General features: G+C 41.2%; 1 protein-coding gene across 2 annotated transcripts in view; it reads left to right on the top strand.

Moving 5' to 3' along the window:
• OVCH1 (ovochymase 1) overlaps positions 1-21,157 on the top strand; it is a 1,177,845-nt gene that overhangs the window by 381,456 nt on the left and 775,232 nt on the right. For both annotated transcript variants that reach the window (XM_069228188.1, XM_069228187.1), the window contains exon 13: positions 14,966-15,059. In XM_069228188.1, the coding sequence (XP_069084289.1) occupies positions 14,966-15,059 (94 nt within the window). The remainder of the gene's footprint in view (positions 1-14,965; positions 15,060-21,157) is intronic.

The raw sequence follows: 21,157 nt of genomic DNA, 5'->3' as shown, positions 1-21,157 counted from the left end.
GGTTGGTTGATGTTGGGGTGTGTCTGAAGGTATCTCAACAGGATTCTTTTATCTACCTCTGCTGCCACACCAGTAAGAAGAATCAACAATTTTTTAACTACTGGAATCTTTCCTGAAAGCCTTGAAAAGGCATACATATGCCCATTATTAAAGAAAGCAAACCTGGATTCGCATGACCCCCAACAGCTACAACTGGACCTTTCCTGGACCTTTCCTGGGCCAACTGATAAAACGAGTAGCTCTCGCCCAGATGTTACAATTCATTGAAGATAACTGAATAGTTTCAGAATACCAAACTGGATTCCGCTCTGGAGGATGATCCTAAGAACACAATAGACAGTAAGAGTTGCTGCACTACTTCTCCTGAACATCTCAGCTGCCTTTGACACAGTTGACCATGGTACCCTAATACAAAGACTCTACAAAGCTGGCATAGAGGGGCGGCTCTCTACTGAATATCATCTTAACTTCAAAACAGAAGAAGTGCCGTCCATACTCCCAGTTTGTCGTTCAAACCCTACTTCACAAAAGCAGGGGTCCCTCAAGGCTCAATCATATCACCCATTTTTTTTTTAACATCTACATGAAGTCATTACTGGCATTAATCAATACATTTCAACTCACATGCTACAACTATGCAGATGACACCGACATACTCCTTAAACTTGAATGCCCCAAAGACATTGGAAACTCAAATCTTCAATTGCCACAGAGCTGTTGATCAGTGGATGACATGGAGCCATCTCAAACAATGCTTTCAAAACAGAAATACTCACATGTGGCGACTGGAAAAGTTGTGACCCTCTCTGCACCCGGCCTGACAATCTGGGACCGCTTCCAAAAGTATCCGGGGCAGTTAGAAAACTTGGAATTACCATGGAGTCCAATTTTTGAAAATGAATGCTTAAGTGGACAAATTAGCAAGATCAAGATTCATCACCATGAAAACTCTGCAACGCATCTTACCCCACCTCAGATTTCCACACAAGTTATAGGCTAATCTCTTATACTATCATAACTGGATTATACCAATGGTCCTTACCGTGGATCATCTCCATCTACTATGGAAAAAAAACTACAACACATTCAGAACTCTGCTGCCAGACTACTCCTACGTGTAAAGCCACAAGTCCACATCTGCCCTTCCTTGAGGGCCCTACATTGGCTACCAGCTGGCAAAAATCCACCTTCAAGCTGCCTTGTATCACCCACAAAGTAACACGTGGAACAAGACCATTTTTCATCAGGACCAACATCACGAAATATATCAAACGTGACCAGTGCTCCAGTTTGGCACCCCACCTTAAATCACCACCGTATTAAAAAATACAATAGGTGGTACATCTTTTTCTGTTCAAGTGGCCAAAATATGGAATTCATTACCCCCAAATATAAGATCCACTGATAACTATCTTATCTTCAGAAGACTGCTCAAGAGTTGGCTCTTTCCTACATAACTTCCATACTCAAACAGAAATAGATTTGCTTTTTCCTGTATATGTAAACATTTAGATTTTCATTATATATCTAGACGTGTATTTCTTTGTACAAATAGGCATAATAACTATTTTAACTTCAAATATATACATACTCTTTAAGCCTGTTTTAACAAATGTATATTTTACTAATGGTTAAATGTAAGTGTATGTGTATATATATATATGTGTGTGTGTGTGTGTATGTATATATATATATTATAACATGCTTGTCATGTTCATAGGTCATTGCATAATTTCTATAGAAGTTGTTTGATTAGATGCTTAGGAGTCTGTTTTTATTTTATCGATCGCAATAGGTAAATATCTTAACTATCTAAAAGCATTTCACCATTGAAATATTGAGGAAAGATAAAATGTTATAAAAGTACAAATTAACTTCAAATACTAAAACTTTAAAAAAAAAAAAAAAGTGTTTATAAGATATGACTTTCATCTCAATATACATTCCTTACACATATTCCCTTACTATGTAATCATGGGTCTATATGTTTGTCATTTTAGTAACCATGTGCAAGAAAAAGACTTTCTTGAAAGCTTTACTCTCACCTTCACCCTATACCTCTATCAATCGATCCTCTATCTTCACTCTTACTCATCCCAAACCCATTCTACTATGATCTCCAAAATAACGCTTGCAAGACTCTTCTTCCCCCCCCCCCCTCCCCCACTGGCTCACCCCAAACCTCAGTTTACTACTATGATCTCCCAAACAACCCTACAAATTTTCCCCTCATTTCTCTCCTTTAACTCATCCCAAACCCCATTTTACTATTTTCTCCTCAACCCCTTTCTACAGACTTCCCTCTTCCATCTCTCCTTTACCCATCCCAAACCTTATCTTGCTTCTGTGATCTCCCAATTAACACTTCTGGATTTCATTATAATCCCAGAGGCTAGCGTTAGCATCTAATGCCACTCCAAGCAGCCGTCCTTTAAGGAACACATAAGAACTTTCCGGAATTAGAACCCTTAACATATCAATAGCCTTTGAACAGAATCCTCTTCCTTTTTTAATTGCTACTCCTGATCAGATAAGTGGTAGTACTTTCGGGTTATTTTATGGAAACGCGCTTTATAGGTGTTGATTTTTACATGGGCTTAGTCTGATGGCTCTTGTATGATTTATTGATTATTTTATTAGTGTTCATACTATCTTCTTGGTTTCTATTGTGCATTTCTTGCCTCTCCATCGTTCTGTTTTCTTTACTAGAGGTATTGGTGGCTTTTGAGGGCACTTGGGATAAATTGAACTGCAATTTTATTTGGCTGTTAAATTACTCATTCTCTTGAAATGGGCTCTTGCGCAGAGTTTCACACGTGCTGCCTGGACATACCATTGTTTTCCAGGTGAGGTGCAATGTTTGGCTTTCAATGTGCCGTTGTTTTCTTGTGAAGCGTTACCATGTGCACGGCCGGGAACTCTGATAATTTAAAGGAAAGCTGTTAGAAGCGACAGCTTTTTCACTCGCGAGATTGGGTGGCCATTTTGGTTTGGGCCAATAGTGATTCATTTATATTAAATATGCTAGATTTTTTTTGTCATTGTGATTCGTTGACGATCATTTTTTGCTTCACTGTCAATTTGGTTCAGATCTGCTTGTGAAGGGAAGCTGATTTATTGCAGGAATTTATTTATTGGATTTTGGTGTGGCTGATATTACCTTTCATTTTACAATGTCTTTTTCTGAGGTCGAGACAATGGAAATTCCTGAGGGAAAGATAAGTGAGGAGATAATAAAAAAAAAAGGATTGATTCATTCCGAAATGAGAAATTGCATTCATGAGACTATTGAGAAGGGTATTCAGAATAAAAAAGGCACAAGTTCAGATAATGAGTTTTGGTCTGTCAGATGAAGACACTGACGAGGCAGTGAAGCAAGGTAAGAGAAAGCTGAAGTCTAAATATTTGAATGAGGAGTCAAGAGGCTCAGGTAGAATGATTGGTCAAAGCAGTAAATGTATGAAAGGTGTCCTATGTGATACACAGCAAAAGAAAGGTGTCCTTAGCGGCACAAATGGAAAATGCATCCTAAGCGGCACAAAGGATATAAGTTCACAGAACAACGAATTTGACTCCGAATACTTTTCAAGAATGGATGAGGAAAATTTGGGGTGTATTTTGAATCTGAATAGTGCTGGTGAGGATCAGTATGATTTGTCTAAAGTTAATGAAGGTCATTCTATAACAAAGGATGCGATTTTAAAAAAAAAAAAAAAAAAAAAAAAAAAAAAACCCTCTGCGAGGAGATGTTCTCTCCATATGATATTCACCAACCCAAGAGTGGATTGGGGGCCGTTGGACCACATGGCTTAATTTATTTAAAAAATGGATTAGAGCTTCATTGGATAAAGAGGCTAGAAATATTTTGAGATGAGAATTCAGGGCCAGTTACTGAGGGTAAAGTTTGTGTGATACCAAACTTGGATCCAGAATTAATTACATTCTTATTCAAGATGGGAAGGAATCCAAGAAAAGGACATGACAGGTCTCTGATACAAGTGTAGACAAAGTTTTGGATGTTTTAGGTCAGCTGGCACAGATTCTGGATGTTGCTGAGGACGCCTATTTAAATGAGACTCCTTTTGATCTTGAGTTGGTAAGGGGATGGCGTCAAAGGGCCTTGATTTTGTTGGGTAATGTTAATGCAGTACTTAATACAGAAAAACATACAGCAATTCTGATAAATTATTCCTGAATTAAGTGATTTGGCGACTAGAGACAAGTGATCTGAAAGGATTGTTTGGTGAAAATCTGGGCAAGACTAAGGAAAGTATCTCTACATTGACGGCTTTAGATAAGGCTCAGCATAATATGCATAGGATGTTAAGTAGGAGTGCTTTTAGAAGGGCCGGCACAAGGGGACTATCTGTCAGCCAAGGATTTCAAAAGTTCTATTTTGGACACACAGGACGACAAAATTATCAGGGAGGTGCGAACTCCAGTTCAGCAAGGTAGAAGAAATGGGTCTCAAGGCCAAATTTCATCAGGATTTCAATGTGAGTACAGTAACTATTGCTGTCTTTATCCAAGAAAGGATAGGTCATTTAAGGTTCTTCAGGAAAGAGTGGGAAAAGATTACTCAAGGTCTTTGGGTTTTAGAAACCATTTAGGATTACAGAACAGATGTTGTGATAACTCCGTATCAATACACGCAACCAAAGGAAATGTTTTTGAACAAACTAGAGTTGATACTGGAAAGTGAAACTGCATGTTTGTTGAAAAAATGGAGCAGTTATGTCCGTAGGAATGGAAGATGTTCTGTTTTTAAGCACTCTTTTCTTAGTAGAGAAAAAGGAAAAGATGGAGGCCTGTTATAAATTTAAGGGAATTGTACATATTCCTGGTATGCAGACACTTCAAGATGAAAGGTATCCATCTGTTGAGGGACTTGTTAAAGAACAGTTGGTTGGTGAAATTAGATCTCAAAGATGCTTACTTCTCTATCCCAGTGTCCAAGGACAGTCAAGATTGTCTTCAGTTTCGATGGAATGGTCAGATTTCCGTTTTGTCATCTCCCTTTTGGTTTATCTTCAGATTCTTGGTGTTTTACTAAGGTCATGTGTAGTGGTTGCCTCTTTGAGGGAGAGAGGAGTGCATTTGATTATTTAGACCATTGTTTCCCAACCTGGGGTCCGTGGACCCCCGGGACATTCCCAGGGAGTCTGCCTTCCTGGGCCAGGAGTAAGTCTCTTCTCCAGCTGGGGCCTCTGGCAGAAATGTGTTTCTATATTCCCACCCACCTGCGCCAGACCAAAGACCTCCTTACCTTCAGGAAACTTCTCAAGACCTGGCTGTTCGAGCAGTAGCAGATCCGCCTCTCCCCTCCTCAGCGCCTTGAGACCCTCACGGGTGCGCTTTACAAATTCCTGATTGATTGATATTCATTACTTCCTTTGTGCAGCAGTTTTAAAAGCATTACAAAGTTCCTTGTACATCCAGTATGGTTTGGGCAAAAATAAGTGACAGGGTAACTCTGCTGATTAATGTACCTGCTGGAGAGAGATGGGAGTTTTGTCCAGTGGCAGTTTTGACTCATCTAAGGTAGGCCAGATGGTTAATATGCCTGCTGCAAAGAAAGTTTAACATGCAAAAAACAGTATTCTGTGCACATGGAACAGTGGGTTACTGCTTTGGATACAGAGATTCTTTTATTACTGAGCAGTTCATAAGTTACAGTTGTAATCTAGCACAGTGAACTATAAACTGCCATCAAAGAGCTTCATGCAAACTGCATGGCACAAATTAGAAAGTTGTGTTTTCCCTGTTTTTCATTTTCCTTATGCTGCTAAAAAAAGTTTGCTTGTGTAGAAATGCATTCCTGTTAAAGTAAACGATAACCACTGTCATGCTCTGAATCCTGAGTTTGTGCTTCTCCAGACCAAGCACTCTTAGACAATGCCTACCTGTGTGGATGGCATGTGACTCCTAAGCCATCTAGTATTCTGTAAACTGCTTCAACACCCTACACTGGTATGAGAGGTGCTATAAAACAAATGAATTACAAGGCACAGAGGCGCTATGGAGATATGAGGCCCATGGAGAGATGAGGCCCTTATGGTTTTACTTCTTTCCCCACCACATATTTATGTGAAAAAGCTTTCTTAGATCTTATGTACATAAACAATAAAAACTGAAATTACTTGGGAATGTAGAATCTGACCTAAGGTTTCAGCTTTCCTAAATAAAACCAAACATAGAAAAGTTAATTGCCGAGATGCAGCGCCAACCTTCCCATTAAAATATTTCAATTTTTGCATATTTTTCAATATAAAATAATCTTTAGTCATTTGAGTATTTGTTTTTGCAAATTACTGTTTAAATGTTTGAAATTTAGATCGTACAAATTGCTTGGGGGTCCCCGGCTTCCAGTAATGACTCAGTGGGGGTCCTCAGGAGGCAAAATGTTGGGAACCACTGATTTAGGCCACATTTTAATAATGTACCAGAGTGTGGACTAGCTTATCAGGGATCTGCAGTTGACTGGGACGTTACTGCAGTCTTTAGGTTTCTTAGTGAATCTGGAGAAGTCTGCCCTGAATCCATCTCAGAGTTGAGTTTCTAGGTTTTTTGATATACTGTGATTGTGATATGTTTACCGGTGAAAAAGGTGAACAAGATTAAGTAGCTTGTTTTGTGTTACCGAAGGAAAGTTTAACTTTGAGAGAGCTGGTGAGGTTGCTAGGTTTGTTTTAGTCATCAATGCAGGTGGTTTTTCTAGGACCTTTGCATTATCATGCACTTCATAGGATAAAAGCAAGAGATATCAGTTGGGCTTGTGGTATGGAGACAAAATAGTCTGGAGTTGGAGGCAAAGGAGGAATTTATTTGATGGCTGGACAATCAATGCTTGGAATGTGTGCAATTTTTGGGTGCATGTTGGATTTTGTTTTTGAGTCAGATGGAAGTCTTTCAGGTTGGGGGTGCCCACTTGGAGGCACAGGAGATGGTGGTTTATGGTCCGATACGGAAAGGAATTTTTATATCAATTGATTAGAAATGATGTCAGCCTTATATGTTCTCATAAATTCCAAAAATGCTTTGAAGAACAGTACAGTTGAAGATGGACAATGTTTCTGCAGTGGCTTATATAAACTGGTTAGCGGGATCAAGATTGCATGCTCTTTCCCATTTAGAGTTTTTTTGGGGGGGCTTTTTTTTTATTTTTGGGGGGAGGGTTTTTTTTTTTTTTTTTGTCTAGAGGAAAAGATCAGTTTGAGAGCAGAATATTTGCCTGGAAAGGACAATGTTTCTACTGATTCGAATCCAAGGCTTTTGAAAGATTTTCCAGATTGGAAGCTCTGCAGGGAGTATTTCTGAAAATAGATGAGATTTGGGGTCCTTTAGAGGTGTACCCCATTGCCAGAAGATTAACGTACCAAATTCAGAAATATTACAGGTGGTTTCCGGGGGCTTTGGTGGCGGATGCTTTTCAGCAAGATTGGACAGTGTTGAGAGCATATGCTTTCCCTCTTTTTGCAATGATTCAGAGCATTCTGCAGAAGGTGAGGAGAGAAGCATGTTAGTTGGTGTTAAAGACTTCGTTTTAGGTGTACCAAGTGTGTTTTCTGATGTTAGAGTTGGGATGCAAAATTCCTTTTATTGCCTGCAAGAGCAGGACTTTTGCAAAATGTGGATGGAGAAGAGCATCCCTTGGTGGAGTCAGGGATGTTGAACCTTCTTGTTTGGAAAGTATCAAGAAATCTTCAGCTGTGTTGGTCCTTTTGGGAAAGGCTGTGAAGTTTCTCAGTCTAGGGCTCTAGGTATCAGACACAGATACAAGGAAGCCTGTAATATGTGGGTCTGTTGGTGCTTGTAGAGGGGTTTGGAGCCTGTGGATGCGCACCTGTTGTGAATGTAGTGGTTTTTTTTTTTTTGAGAGGAAAAATTTGACAGAGGATTGTCCTACAGGGCAATTAACTGCTATAGGTCTGCAGTTTCGGGGGTGGGTGGGGGGGAGGTGGTGTCAGTGTCATATTGAGGGTCTGGTGTGTAGAGTTATGAGAAGCCTCAGGTTGAAAAGACCACCTCCGGCGAGGTATAAGGTTTTATGGGATGCAAACAAGGTACTATTTATTAGTTTCACTGCAAAATAGCAAGTACTTGGATCTTAGTAGGTTAACAATGAAGTTGGCTTAATATCGTGTTGTGGGATTTCTAATGTGCAGACTTTGGACGTAAGGAATATACTTTATGATCCCTTTGGGCTAACTTTCGAAAAAACGAAAAGAACAAAAACCATGTTGGAAACTATTTTTTATCTGAAATTAGACTCTTGTAAAGAATTTTGTTTGGTACAATGTATAAATGAATAAGCCCAGAACTCAAGATAAGACTTGATGGAGTGGGTCAGTTATTCATTTCTGTGGTAAGGCCTTATAAGGTTGTTACAACAGCAACCATTTCCAGATGGATCAAATGGACAATGTAAGAAGTAAGTATTGACTTACACGTATTTACCTCTCGTTCCTTGAGAGGTGCTATAGCCAGTAAGGCATTTTGGAAGGTTGATAGGTTCAAAGACGTATTAAAAGCGGCTGATTGGTCTAATGCTGAAACTTTTTTAAAACATCACTGTAAACTGATTGAGCATATGACTGATGTGGTGTTGGAGAGCTACTAACATGCATAATGAGAGCCTCCGGTCTTGTAATGAAATTATGATTCTCCAAGTGTAATGAATAGAGAATCTAGATTTCATTAAAGGCATGGAGGCTAGCATTATCACACCCAGTTTTCCCTTTCTTAAGGTGAGTTAAAAAAAAAAAATGAAAAGGAAATGAAAGGAATGGTTAGAAAATGTGTTTTTTGGTGTATGTACTATTGCAGAGTTAATATGTATGTTTTAAGTAGGTCTTGATTATTTGAAGTACAATTATATAATGGAAGACAATAATTTGTGTTGTGATTTGTAGAGAGCACTCAGACTTTGTTGGGTGGATGACGTGAGAACTGGATGATGGATTCGCAATTAAAGGAAAAGGGTTTTGCTCAAGGGCTATTTGTGTTAAGGGTTCCAATTCTGGAATGTTGTATTCTTTAAAGGACTGCTATTAGAGTGTTATTAAAGGATGTTAAAGCATAATGCTATCCTCTGTGTCTTGAAGAATGAAATCTAGGTTCCCTATTCATTACATTTGGCGAGTCGTCATTCTTCCCTCCTCTAAACTTCCATTATTCTGTACAGTCCAGCTAGTAAACTCATGTCCTCTGCTCAAATTAAATCACATCTTCTTATGCTAATACTGTACTCCTTTTACCCTATAATCCACCACTAATCCTTTTGGGTTCCGGAGTAGTGGGCTACTCGCCCAAAAGCGTTTTAACACCACGTCAGGGGTAGTAAGTGCTATATAAATACAATTACAGTTGTGTTGAACAATGGCAGTTGTCAAAGGATACTTAAGAAAATGATCAGCCAAGGTTGGCTCAGGGAATCATTAATTGCTAGTGAATTAAAAGCATTTTATAAATTCAATGATGAATTGAGCATTGAAGGTGGGTTGAGTTTTTGAGAGGTAATTCCTTGATTCCTCCAAGTGATTTGAGATCCATACTGGGGAAAATTGCTCACTGAGGCAATGTTATGTGCTACTGGTACCAAGAACAGGTTGTGATTATAGTACTGGTGTCCTAGTGAGGATGCTGATGCAGATAGATATTCTGATGAGTAGATGGGTGTAGTGTATGACAGCAGATGTCTCTGCACAGTCAGTGTTCCACTATGTCCTGTACAGTATCCTTATTGTCCATGGGAGAAGTCGGCGATAGATTTTATTGGCCCCATATCTGGTTTGAATGAAGGTAAAACTCATCTCAGTTGATTATCATGCCAAGTGGGTTTCATACAAGTTTGCGAGAGACTAACATGTATAATGTAATGGCATCCTTGAAGGTGCTACTCCATTGTATAGGGGTTCTGATGTTGATGTCCACAGACAATAGTATCAAGTTTGTTTTTCACCAAATGGATACATTGATGAAGAAATTTAAAAATTAGACTTCAAACCACAGCTATGTACAGTACACAAGGTAATGGCATGGTGGAGAGTGAACCGAATATTCAAAGAAGGGATTCAACTGGCTATCTATAGGTGTGAATGATCTGGGAGCAGTTGCTGACAGTTTATCATAACACACCTCCCTCAACCACTGGGTTGGCTTCCTTTGGTTTGCACAGTAGGCGTTTGTCTAACGAGCAATCCACTAAATGGGAGCTGGACAAAAAGAAGCTTAAAAACAGTATTCACAATCCTGATCATGTGAGGGCAAATGTCAGTACCAAGATTGGAGCAAAGTCAAATGATATTTCTAAAAACGTGTGATGTGTAGAATTGTGTGGATGAGTAAGTTGGAATCAAGAGACCAAAGGGGTCCGATCCCAAGTTTTATCAGAGGATGACTATCAGATTTCTAAACATTTAATCTGTGTTCAAACCAGGACATGGTGGAGTAATGACCAAGGTGTGGAGGAGAGAGGGATCTACTATCCCCAGGCATTTTGGGCCACTCACTAATGGTGTGCTTTTTGATGTTACCCAGTGTTTAGCAGGAGGGTGGAAGGGGTTGATGCATGCCCTGTGGGACATATACCTTTCTGGTTGGTTGTGATGAATGCCGTGCTGGTGCACAACCTGTTGGTGGCACATGTCCTAGTGGTGGTGATTGACGCTATTCTCTCCAGCACTCAATTGATGCAAGTCCTGCACCGCAGCTCTCTACTATACTGACTGCTAGAACACTCTGCTGTAGATCATAGTACTGTTAAGGTTACTGTAGGAGCTCTGGTGCATACCAGGTTTAAGAGAAATGTGGGTATCCTCAAGTATCTAAATGACTTGTAATAAATGTACCCGTTGATAATTTGTTGTAGTTGTATTATGCCTGTTGATTGGTTAAGTTTCCCCATATGGCAACTCTTACTTCAAGCTTGTTTCGTTGCTTGACTGTTGTTTTTTTAGCTTTGTTCCATGTTAATAAGAAGGGTGAGATTTGCGATGGGCCTTCTCTTTAACTTGTGGATTTTTCATGTTCTGTCTTGCTTGGGCATTCCTCGGTGTTCCAGACTTCAGTTACGGACTGCAGAGCCAGAGCCGGTCAGAGACATGGTAGCTGATTCCTCTCATTAAGAATAAATTTACTTAAGTCATCTTCAACCTGTAGTTGCTGTTATTTCTCTGCACAGGCAGAACAATGAGCTGTGCCTATCTTCATGGTTACCTGAGTGTTTAAAATCTCTCTAGTGGTGTTGGTTCCATTGCACTTTAGAATGTTTGGGTTTGTGTCCAGGGGTAAACATGCCAGACTATCAACTTGACAAAAGTTCTACAATTACATTGAAGTTAAATTAAACATCCAAGTGAACCTGTACATTTTTTTTTATTGAAACCATGAATTTACAACAATAGTATAACCCTTAATTTACATAAATGTTGCTTTCTACTGCTGTCCTTCCATTTCATAGTGCTATATTACAAGCTTCAGGTTAACTCTTTGATGCCACTGAATATATCTACTGCTGAAGGGTGGCTGAGGTACCAATTCTAGGATTTGATCCTTTCATCCATAGATTGCAAAAGGAACGTCGGCAACAATGTTATTCCATGAGCCATTTGACTCTAACACAGGGAAGACCTGATAGCCAAGACTGTTTTGCTGAGTATCACCTTGTATTACTTACCATGTTTGGAATCGCCTATAGAATCAGAGAGAAGATGGCCAACTCTTCCTTTAAGCAGCAGACAAATAATTAGGTAGCCGCATAAGCTCTAGCTGCTTGGAGAACCATGAAACTGGGCAGTCCTACATAAGATAAATCTGCTACCTGACATACATGTAGCCCCTTCTTAGGCTATAAATTCAGGGAATCCTTATTTACTTAGGATGTGTGTCGATTTCTGGGAGGTCACTTGCAATGTGTCCATAACATTAAAAAGAAAAAAATTTGGAACCATGTGGTGCAACTCTTTGGGATATAGACTCACTCAAGGAAGAGGCCAATAGCAGGGCTCAGGCAGGACCAGTGAAGCTGAGCAGCTACAGGGAGGCCTCTGAGGCTTGTCCGTTTAGCTTATACAGCTGTTCAGTCAATTGACCCTTGGAATCACTCTGGATAGCCTTGGTTCATGGCATGCAGGTCAGTCATCCTTCTCAGACCGCAAAACAATCCCTCAAGCAGCAGGGCAGTCATTCTGTAACTTCCACGGGTCTGGGAATGCTCTGAAAAGTGGGTCAGGAAGTCCAATATTTATACCTGGTGTCAGCCTTTGTCTTTGGGGGATTCCCGTCCTACCCCTACTTCTGGTTCTAGAACGTTCTTTCCTTTGCCTGTTCAGGTGACAAGACAGGCCTGGTGTTTTGTTTCCTGTATGTGCAGGAGACAAACCCATTCAAAATGTAGGTGGGGCTAGGTGCAGCCCCTCCCAGTCATCCTGTCCGTATGGCGCATCCTATCCACACCCAAGTCTCCTTTGTGTTAATGTCTGGAAGCAACACAAAAAGCCCTTCACAATCATATAACCCAGAACACTGGCAGAAAGCACAGACAGGACATGAAAATGCCGCCTTTCTGTGTTATTTTCAGAATTTATTAAATTTAAGAATAACTGGATTGTAAACCGCATCTCTCTATGAGCTCCCATTCCAAAGTAATCACTTAAATGTATTAAGGTAACTAACTTTTAGTCAATGAAAGAGATCGGCCTTACAACAGTGAAAAACAACTTAGTTTTCACTGCCATGTATACATGTCCTACTTTTTAAATGCAATGCACCTTGGCCAATGTCCTTTAGTGCCTACCTTAGAAATGACTTGTAAGTATTAAAAAGGAAGCTTTTACCCCTGGCAATAGGTTTGTGTCCGGTCGAAATTACAGTTTTAAAGTGCACTAAAGTCTGCATTGGAGGCGTGAGACATCTTTTTTTACAAGACTTCAGGGGCACAAGGAGTGTTACAGGCCTCTTAGTGGCATTTAATTGAAAAGCCCTGGGTACAGGTAGTACCACTTACTAGGGACTTACAAGTAAATTAAATGTGCCAATTAGGTGTAGTCCAATCTTGCCATGTGTTAGGAGAGAACACACACACAATTTGACAGTGGTAACGTTCACAGAAGCCTAATGCCAACAACATAAATTCAGAAATACAGGAGTGAAGGCAAAGACTTGAGGAATACCATGCCAATAATGTCAGGTCTAAGAGTTTCCACGAGCAAGTAGGTCTTCCAGGCCACTATTTACATTGCTTTCTGGTAGTTAAAGCCGGAATATTTCTTGAATTAAAACTTTTTTGTAAGCACTGGGTTTTAATGTTAAGCCATTCCTCTGTTTAGGCCTTTTGGGGCCCTCCAGTTGATGTCTGTATAACTAAAAATAGAATCACTTTATTCTTGAATTCTATGTGACTAACCCCAAAAAAGATTGCTGGTGGACATCACTAGCACATGTACTGAGGAATTTGAAGATAGCAAGTACTGGTTTGTGCCTTTTTTTTTTTTTAACCTCTAGCTAGGGTTGCAGCTTTCACTCTGGCCACTCCTCATTTTGCTTTACAGCCATTTACACCTACCAGCTTGTGCAGCGACACAGTGGGTTATTGCCTGTGGATCCATCCTTTGTCATCTAACCCCTTGGGCCCATCATTGGCCTAATAGTGACACAGACTACTTTTCCAGCTCCAAGATTCCTAACTGTCCTTTGTACACATCAGATGACCACACTGGAACAGGATCCGAAACAGATACAGATGTCTTGCATGGCTAGCCTGAGGACTCCCAAAAAACACAAGCATACAGCACAAGAGAAAAGTATGTGACAAAATAAATTTACCTTGGAAAAAATGTTAAAAGCAAAATGGCCCAGTTAAGTCTTGTATCAAATACCTTAAAAAATATATTGTCATTGCTTTCACTAAAAGAATACATGTTTCTACAAATCTTGATATTAGGCACTATTCGTGGATTAATTAAATCCGATCCTATAATGGCTTATTACGCTCTGTAGCACTTTATTTACATTTCTCGAAAGGCAAAGCATTCAAAATATTCGCCAAATAATTATGATATATCATGATATAAAAAGTAACTATTTGATTGAAACAAATTATCAGACATAAGAGCAGCACCACATAATTCACTAGAGGTAAATAATACCTTTTCAAATTGGCTTTCAAGTATGCAACAGTTCTTCAATTCTCAAATGATAGATTCGTTCAAAGCACATTTTAGGTGCTTGAAGAATCTATTTAGTCCAAAACGAATCCACAGGTTTTTTGTTGCCCCAATGCAGGAATACTCTTCACTTGAAACTCAGGTTTTGATGTGATCTCTACCAAGTGCCTCGGTACTTCCTTTAGTAGTGCTGTACGGACCTAGTGTAAACCCATCCTGGGTTTCTTACTCAGCCAGGTCAAACTGAAATGGCATCTTAACGCTTCCTAAAGTTGAATTACTTACAAATCAAAGCAAGGAAACTTAAATGCTGGGCTACGTGCTACATGTCCATAGGACCCACGCCTGTAGAAACATACTACTAATACATTTAAAAGAGTTCAAGTTAAAAACAAAAAAACAAAATGGGCAATAGATATGCTGACGCTGTATCTCCGTAGATTTATGGTGGGCCGCTAATAGGATATTAGTTTTGTGCATCATTCATGCCTGCGCCCTCTGCCAGTATATTCCCTGCCAGATCCATACCATAAAAAGCAGCAGATCAAATGGAAAAAATGGTAACGAGGAAAGAGTTTGGGCTGCATCTCACTGTCTAAAATAAATTTGTAATAAAAAGAAAACTTAAAATGAAAGCTCTGGAGGCAAAGGGGGAGGGGGAGAGAGAGAGAGGAGAGAGAGGACACAGTTTAGTGTACCTATTGTGCATTTTCATTGAATTTCCATTCAACACAGTTATGCACTTTGTAAATTTTGTATAACTCTGAAACAAAACTAATCTGACATTTACTGTATTTCAGTTTGTATTTGAAGATTTCTGCTTGGAGTATGATAAGTATTGTCGTTATGACAACGTGGCATTGTACGATAACGAAGAAAAGAGTGTCATTCTGGGTAAGATATATATATTTTTTTAAATCTTATTGATGTGTACATACAATGTCCCCCCCCCCCCCCCCCCCCCGCTCCAGACAGTTCACAGGCCTGCTGAAAGGATGGGAGCCCCTTTATCTGAGCAAAAATTGAAACTGGTAATTTGTCCCCTCACAGGGGCTAAACCCCTAGGAGGCTATACCAGTACCGAAACTACTTACAATGTACAGAGATGCAAAGAGTAGAGGAATTCTCCCTGCCCCTCCAAGGAAATGCTGGCAACATCAATATTGAATCCGGGTTGGTGGTGTTGCCTGAGAGAACCTGCATTAGTCTTCCCTTGATGGATGGTTGCTTCCCTTTCAGCTCTTGACGAATGGCCAGCAGCTTCAACATATTGATGTGGAACTGGATTTTTGACAGACCAGAATCCTTGTATCTCCACTTCTCTCAGATGACCTCTCAGCCCAGCATTGATGCATCATTCATCACCGTCTGCACTGGATGGGGAAGAGACAGGGGCCTACTTCTGATCAGATTGCTGCTGGTTTCATTGTAGTCGCCAAAATGGTCTGCTACCAAGGCTATTGTATAATTTTGCTAACATTACTTTTGTACTACCGAATGGTAAATTCTGGGAACTAGGTTCCTTACTAGGACATTTTATTTGGGGGTGAGGGAGGGGGAGGTGGAGGTGGGAGTGAACAGAGTAGCTTTAGCCAAATTATAATTGCTGACAGATAAAGGTAGAATGGGGCCCCATACGCCAATGATATTGCATTGCACCTCATTTTGCAGTGGCTCGTACAATAGCCATCCGGACCCCACAGTGCCAAAACGAATTTCCTGACAACACAAATATGGGATGAGGAGATCAAAGCACTTTATGCCCACCAAAGCACTATAGGAAGAACTGCTCCCGTTCTGGGCAGCAACTGAATGCTTAGTGTGGAGTACCCTATATGCGGCCATTACACACATGCACTGGGTATCCATTTAAAAGGTCTGGTGACTCCTAGAGACACTGGGGAATGACAGGGTCGGAAATCTTTTTCTCACCGGCACCCTGCTGAGTTTATCAAAGAGGCCAATTCTTGCTTTACAGCAGACTACAGCATGCACTTACACAACGATGGAACACATACTAAGGAACCCTCAACACCTATACTACTGCAGACACTGCACATGATGGGGAGTAGCTGAAGTATGAGAACATGGCTGTATAGGTCCCTGCTGGAGAAGATGGGATTTCTGGTGCCACTGAGTGACAAGAGAGACAGTATAATAATGGAATGTGCCCTTCACGACTCTGAATGGCAGGAGTCTTTAGCCTTCCCTGAATAAAATATCCCGTAGTGCTACAATGAGGGATATCAATTCGATCTTTCACCGGGCTTAACTCAGTGTACAAACTTAATCGGATTCACCCTTCGTCACCAGCCCCCTAACCTAGGTGCAGTCACAACAATGAAGACTTGCACCACAAGCTCTGGAGCTGCCCCACAGGCAGTTCCTTTTGGAACAAGGCGATCAATAAAACAGGATGTGTGACTGGGAGGACAGACATTGGTACTGTTGAGAATTGCTTATTAAGAATCCATGCCACACCCATGCCTAAAATCCACACTGATTCCCTAATGAAGGGGGAGCCCTGTGGAGAACCACTTAATCCAATCTGTGCCATCTCCTAGCAGTCTGTCAAACCACATACGGGGGTGCCTGGAGACCCCGGCTCCTTCTAAGAGCACCGGTAGGTCCTCCACTTTAATGCACCCTTCCAGGAAGCGTTTCTCCCAACTGTTGCAAACCATCACATAGCATTGCAGCAAACTAATATAATTCCAAACCCTGGCCTCCGACCCGAAAAGATGAATAAAAAAATTTCTAGGTATCGCGTCAAGAATCTTCAATTCTATTAAGGACACGGAGGCGAGGATTAAGCTTTCTCTTTCTTTACTGACTTAAACAGCAGCCAATGAAATACAAGTAACAGAAAAAACTACAACACCCAGGATACCTAACATCCTGTCACATGGTCCAATCACCATCCATGTCCTCTGCTATGAGTCCTCTGACCTATGAAGTCACTTCCTCTTTCTTTGTTCAAACAGATAATGTCAACTTGAAAACGCAAACTTCTTACGCCATCCCGAATCCGGAGACATAAACTTCTTCTCCATACTGAAGAACCGAACTTGGAGACTGAATGCCGGAGAAACAACCGGTAGAACATAAGAACTCAATCTTTCCATGAGGTTACGATCTTCAGGCATTCTTCGGATCAGAAGCTGTAACAATAAACAGGTAGGTAATATCTCATAAAATATACGTTATCTCCAACTTTATAATTGCAAATAATGGGAGGGTTAAATGACAATATGTCATCATATATACATAATAATTGAAAATAAATATTCCATAAATATAACAAGGGAGGGATAATCCTCTCCTCCGTGTCCTTAATAGAATTGAAAATTCTTGACGCAATAGCTAGAATTTATTTTATTCTATGTCAGGACCGGAGGCTCCGATTATGCTAGTTTAAAGCTGTTCCATCACCACACTGGCTACATCCAATACAGGTGTATGATAAAACTTACGAAAAGTATTTTCTGAAGACCAATCTGCGGCTTTCATTATGTCCTCTAAACGAGAACCCAAAGCAAATGATTTTGAAGCCATAGCCCCTCTTGCAGAATGGGCCCCAAAAACAGAGGTATCAATACCTGCTTCATTCATCAACCATCTCATCCATCTAGCTAAAGTAGCTGAGGAAACTGGTTTAAAAGGTTTTTGCAAAGCAATTAACAATTGACCTTTAGCATCCTGTCGAAACTCTTCTGTGACAACTTCATAATCTTTTAAACATTGAACTACACATAATTTTGAATTTTCCGTATAAACTGGATATGATACTGACCTGCAATTTGTTTTAGTTCTCCTTGTCACCGAAAAGGATACCCCTTCCGGAGAAAAAGTTCTACCTGCTAAATCTAAAGCTCTGACGTCCGATACTCTTTTACAAGAAACAAGGCATAAAAGCATGGTTAACTTAGCTGACAACTGCTTACGAGACAAATATCTGACAGGCCAAGAATCAAGAAATTTCAATATAATGTTAACATCCCATAAAACAGTATACTTTGCTTGAGGTGGTTTAGAAAGACGTATCCACCTCAAAAGTTTGCAAATTAATGGATGTTCTCCAATAGGCTTGCCTTCTAACTGTAAATGCCCTGCTGAAATGGCAGATCTAAAATTATTGACCGTCCGATAAGCTAATCCCGAACTGGCTAGTTCTGCTAGAAAATTAACAATCAAACCAATATGCGCTTCCACTGGATTGGCACCCCTTCCATCACACCAACTAGACCATCTGCGCAAGGCTGAATCATATCTCTTATGGGTACTACTGGCCCAGGCCTGTTTAATGAATTCCGCAGCTTGTTGCGAAACATCTGGGGTGTTCCATCTCGACCTGAAATTAACCAGACTAGAAGTGTTAACTTCCCTGACAAGATCAGAGGATGTTGAAGGCCCTCTGGACTCAAAAGAAGATTCGGACGAGGAGGAATCAGGAGAGGCACAGGCTAAATGTAGAGCACTGGGAAACCAAGGCTGTGCTCTCCAGAACGGAGTCACCAGAACAATCTCTGTTTTCTGTCTCCGCACTTGAGCCAGAACTCTGGCGATCATCAGAAAAGGAGGAAACGCATAACCTCGAAACTGGGTCCAGTCCTGAAGAAAAGCGTCTGTTTTCAGCGCATACGGGTCTGGACGCCAGCTGTAAAATTTTTGAATTTGGCAATTGAGACGAGAGGCAAAGAGGTCCACTTCGCAATTGCCCCATTCCTGGACTAACTGGGCAAAAATCAGAGGATCCAGCTTCCAGTCGCTGGAGTCTGATAGGTATCTGGAATTCCGGTCTGCTATAACATTCTGATCCCCAGGAAGATATTCCGCTATGACGACTAAACGCTGGGTTAGGCAAAAATGCCAGAAATCCTTGGCAATCTCCGCCAGAATTCTGGACTTCGTTCCTCCCAATTTGTTGACATACCTCAATGCTGATATGTTGTCCATCCGTAATAGAATGCAACAATCTGTTTTCTACAGGGAAAGGCTCTTTATAGCAAATGATCCCGCTAGAAGTTCCAAACAATTGATGTGAAGGGTTTGTTCCCACTCTGACCATCTGCCCCCCGTCACTAGGGAGTGGCATCGGGCTCCCCAACCCCATCTGCTGGCATCTGACTCTATCACTACCTCCGGGCGAGATCCGAAAATCGCCCTGCCGTTCCAAACTTTCATGTGATGAAGCCACCATTGAACTTCTGATCTTACCTCGGCAGTGAAGGGGATTTGTTCCGAGTAACTCAGACCCTGTTGTAGATGTCTGATTTTGAGCCTCTGAAGTGCTCGATAATGTAGTGGTGCAGGGAATATCGCTTGAATAGATGAAGCTAGTAAGCCCACTACCCTGGCTATATTCCTCAAAGAAACGGTCTGGCAAGCTAACACCGATCTCAGTTCCCTCTTAATGTTGCGTATCTTCTGAGAGGGAAGAAGAAGCTGACATAAAATGGAATTTATCTGAAATCCCAGAAAATCTATCACCTGTGAAGGTTTCAACAATGACTTCTGTACATTGATCAGGAAACCTAAATCTTGTAGGAGACTGATGGTCCAATCCAAGTGTAAGATTAGGACTTGTGGGGACTGAGCCATCAGCAGAATGTCATCCAGATATATAATCAACCTGACTCCCTTGGATCTGAGGCATTCCATCACAGGTCTCAGAAGCTTCGTGAAGCACCAAGGGGATGACGATAGGCCGAAAGGGAGTGCTCGGAACTCCAGGCACTGACCCTTCCACTGGAATTGTAGAAATCTCCTGTGGGGAGGGAAAATTGGAATCGACAAGTAGGCATCTTTTAGATCCAGTCAAGCCATCCAATCCCCTTCTAACAGAATGTCCCTTACCATGTGGATACCCTCCATCTTGAAATGTCGGTACAGGATCCACTGATTGAACTCCTTTAGGTTCAAGACTAAGCGGTGGCCTCCCCAATCTTGTCTACTACAAAAATTGGGCTGAGGAAACCGCAAGGATGAGGGTAAGAGAATTGCACGGCTCCTTTGTCTAAGAGAGCTTGCACTTCTTTGTCTATAAAATCTTGATTTGCTTGGGAAAAACACATTATTATCGGAGGGGACAGTTGTTTGGGAGTGCTGACAAACTCCAATCGAAAACCTTCTACTGTTTGGAGAACCCATGGATCTCCGGATATCCGCTTCCAATTTGCTAAGCAAGATGCCACTCTGCCCCCTAGTTTGACCTGAGAAAATTGAATAATGCTCACCTGTGAAACTGGAGTCTTGAATGGCTCCTTGTTGGCCTCTGCTATGACCCCTACGGAAACGGGGGCGACCCCCTCTGTGCCGTGTGGGGTAGAAGGTGGAGTCCTGATCTCCGTACCAGCCACCTCTGCCTCTCTGATAGTAATTTTGGGGACTGTTGAAGGAGCTGCGGCCGGACATACGTCCTCCGAAACGACCAGCCCTGACAAAAAGGCCTAGTTTAAAAACCTTCTTGAGTGACATTTGTGCCTTGTCAAGCGAAGAAAAAGTGGAACAAAACTTGGCTAAGTCTTTGATAAATGATGAGCCAAATAAAAGTCCATCGGCAGAAGGACCTGCTTCCGATGACGCAAGATCTGATAATTTGGGATCTATGCGCATAAGCACAGACTTCCTGCGTTCTGCCGAGATGGCACAGTTAGAATTACCCAGTAGGCACACAGCTCTTTGTGCCCAGCCTATAAGGACATCTGTGTCCACCGGAGTGTTAGATTCCTTGGCCACATATGCCAACTCCAGGATCTTAGTTAAGGGTCCTGAAAGATCCAATAGTTTGTCCTGACAACTCCGCCAGGAACGGTCTAAACTTTTTTTGGGGTCCTTGGCGAATTTTTTCTTAAGTGACCATAGTGGGGTCTATCTCTGGAGTATCGGAAACCTTACCCTCCAGGTCAGGTCTGGGGCATTCCGCTTTCAAGCGTGATCTAACCTCTTTATCAAAGCTTTTACGTAGATTAGCCTGGACATATTGCACTACC

The sequence above is a fragment of the Pleurodeles waltl genome, chromosome 4_1 (genome assembly GCF_031143425.1).
Source record: "Pleurodeles waltl isolate 20211129_DDA chromosome 4_1, aPleWal1.hap1.20221129, whole genome shotgun sequence".
NCBI classification, from domain to species: domain Eukaryota; kingdom Metazoa; phylum Chordata; class Amphibia; order Caudata; family Salamandridae; genus Pleurodeles; species Pleurodeles waltl.
Note: the sequence above shows the minus strand (reverse complement) of the source record. Positions and strands in the feature narration are given on the sequence as shown.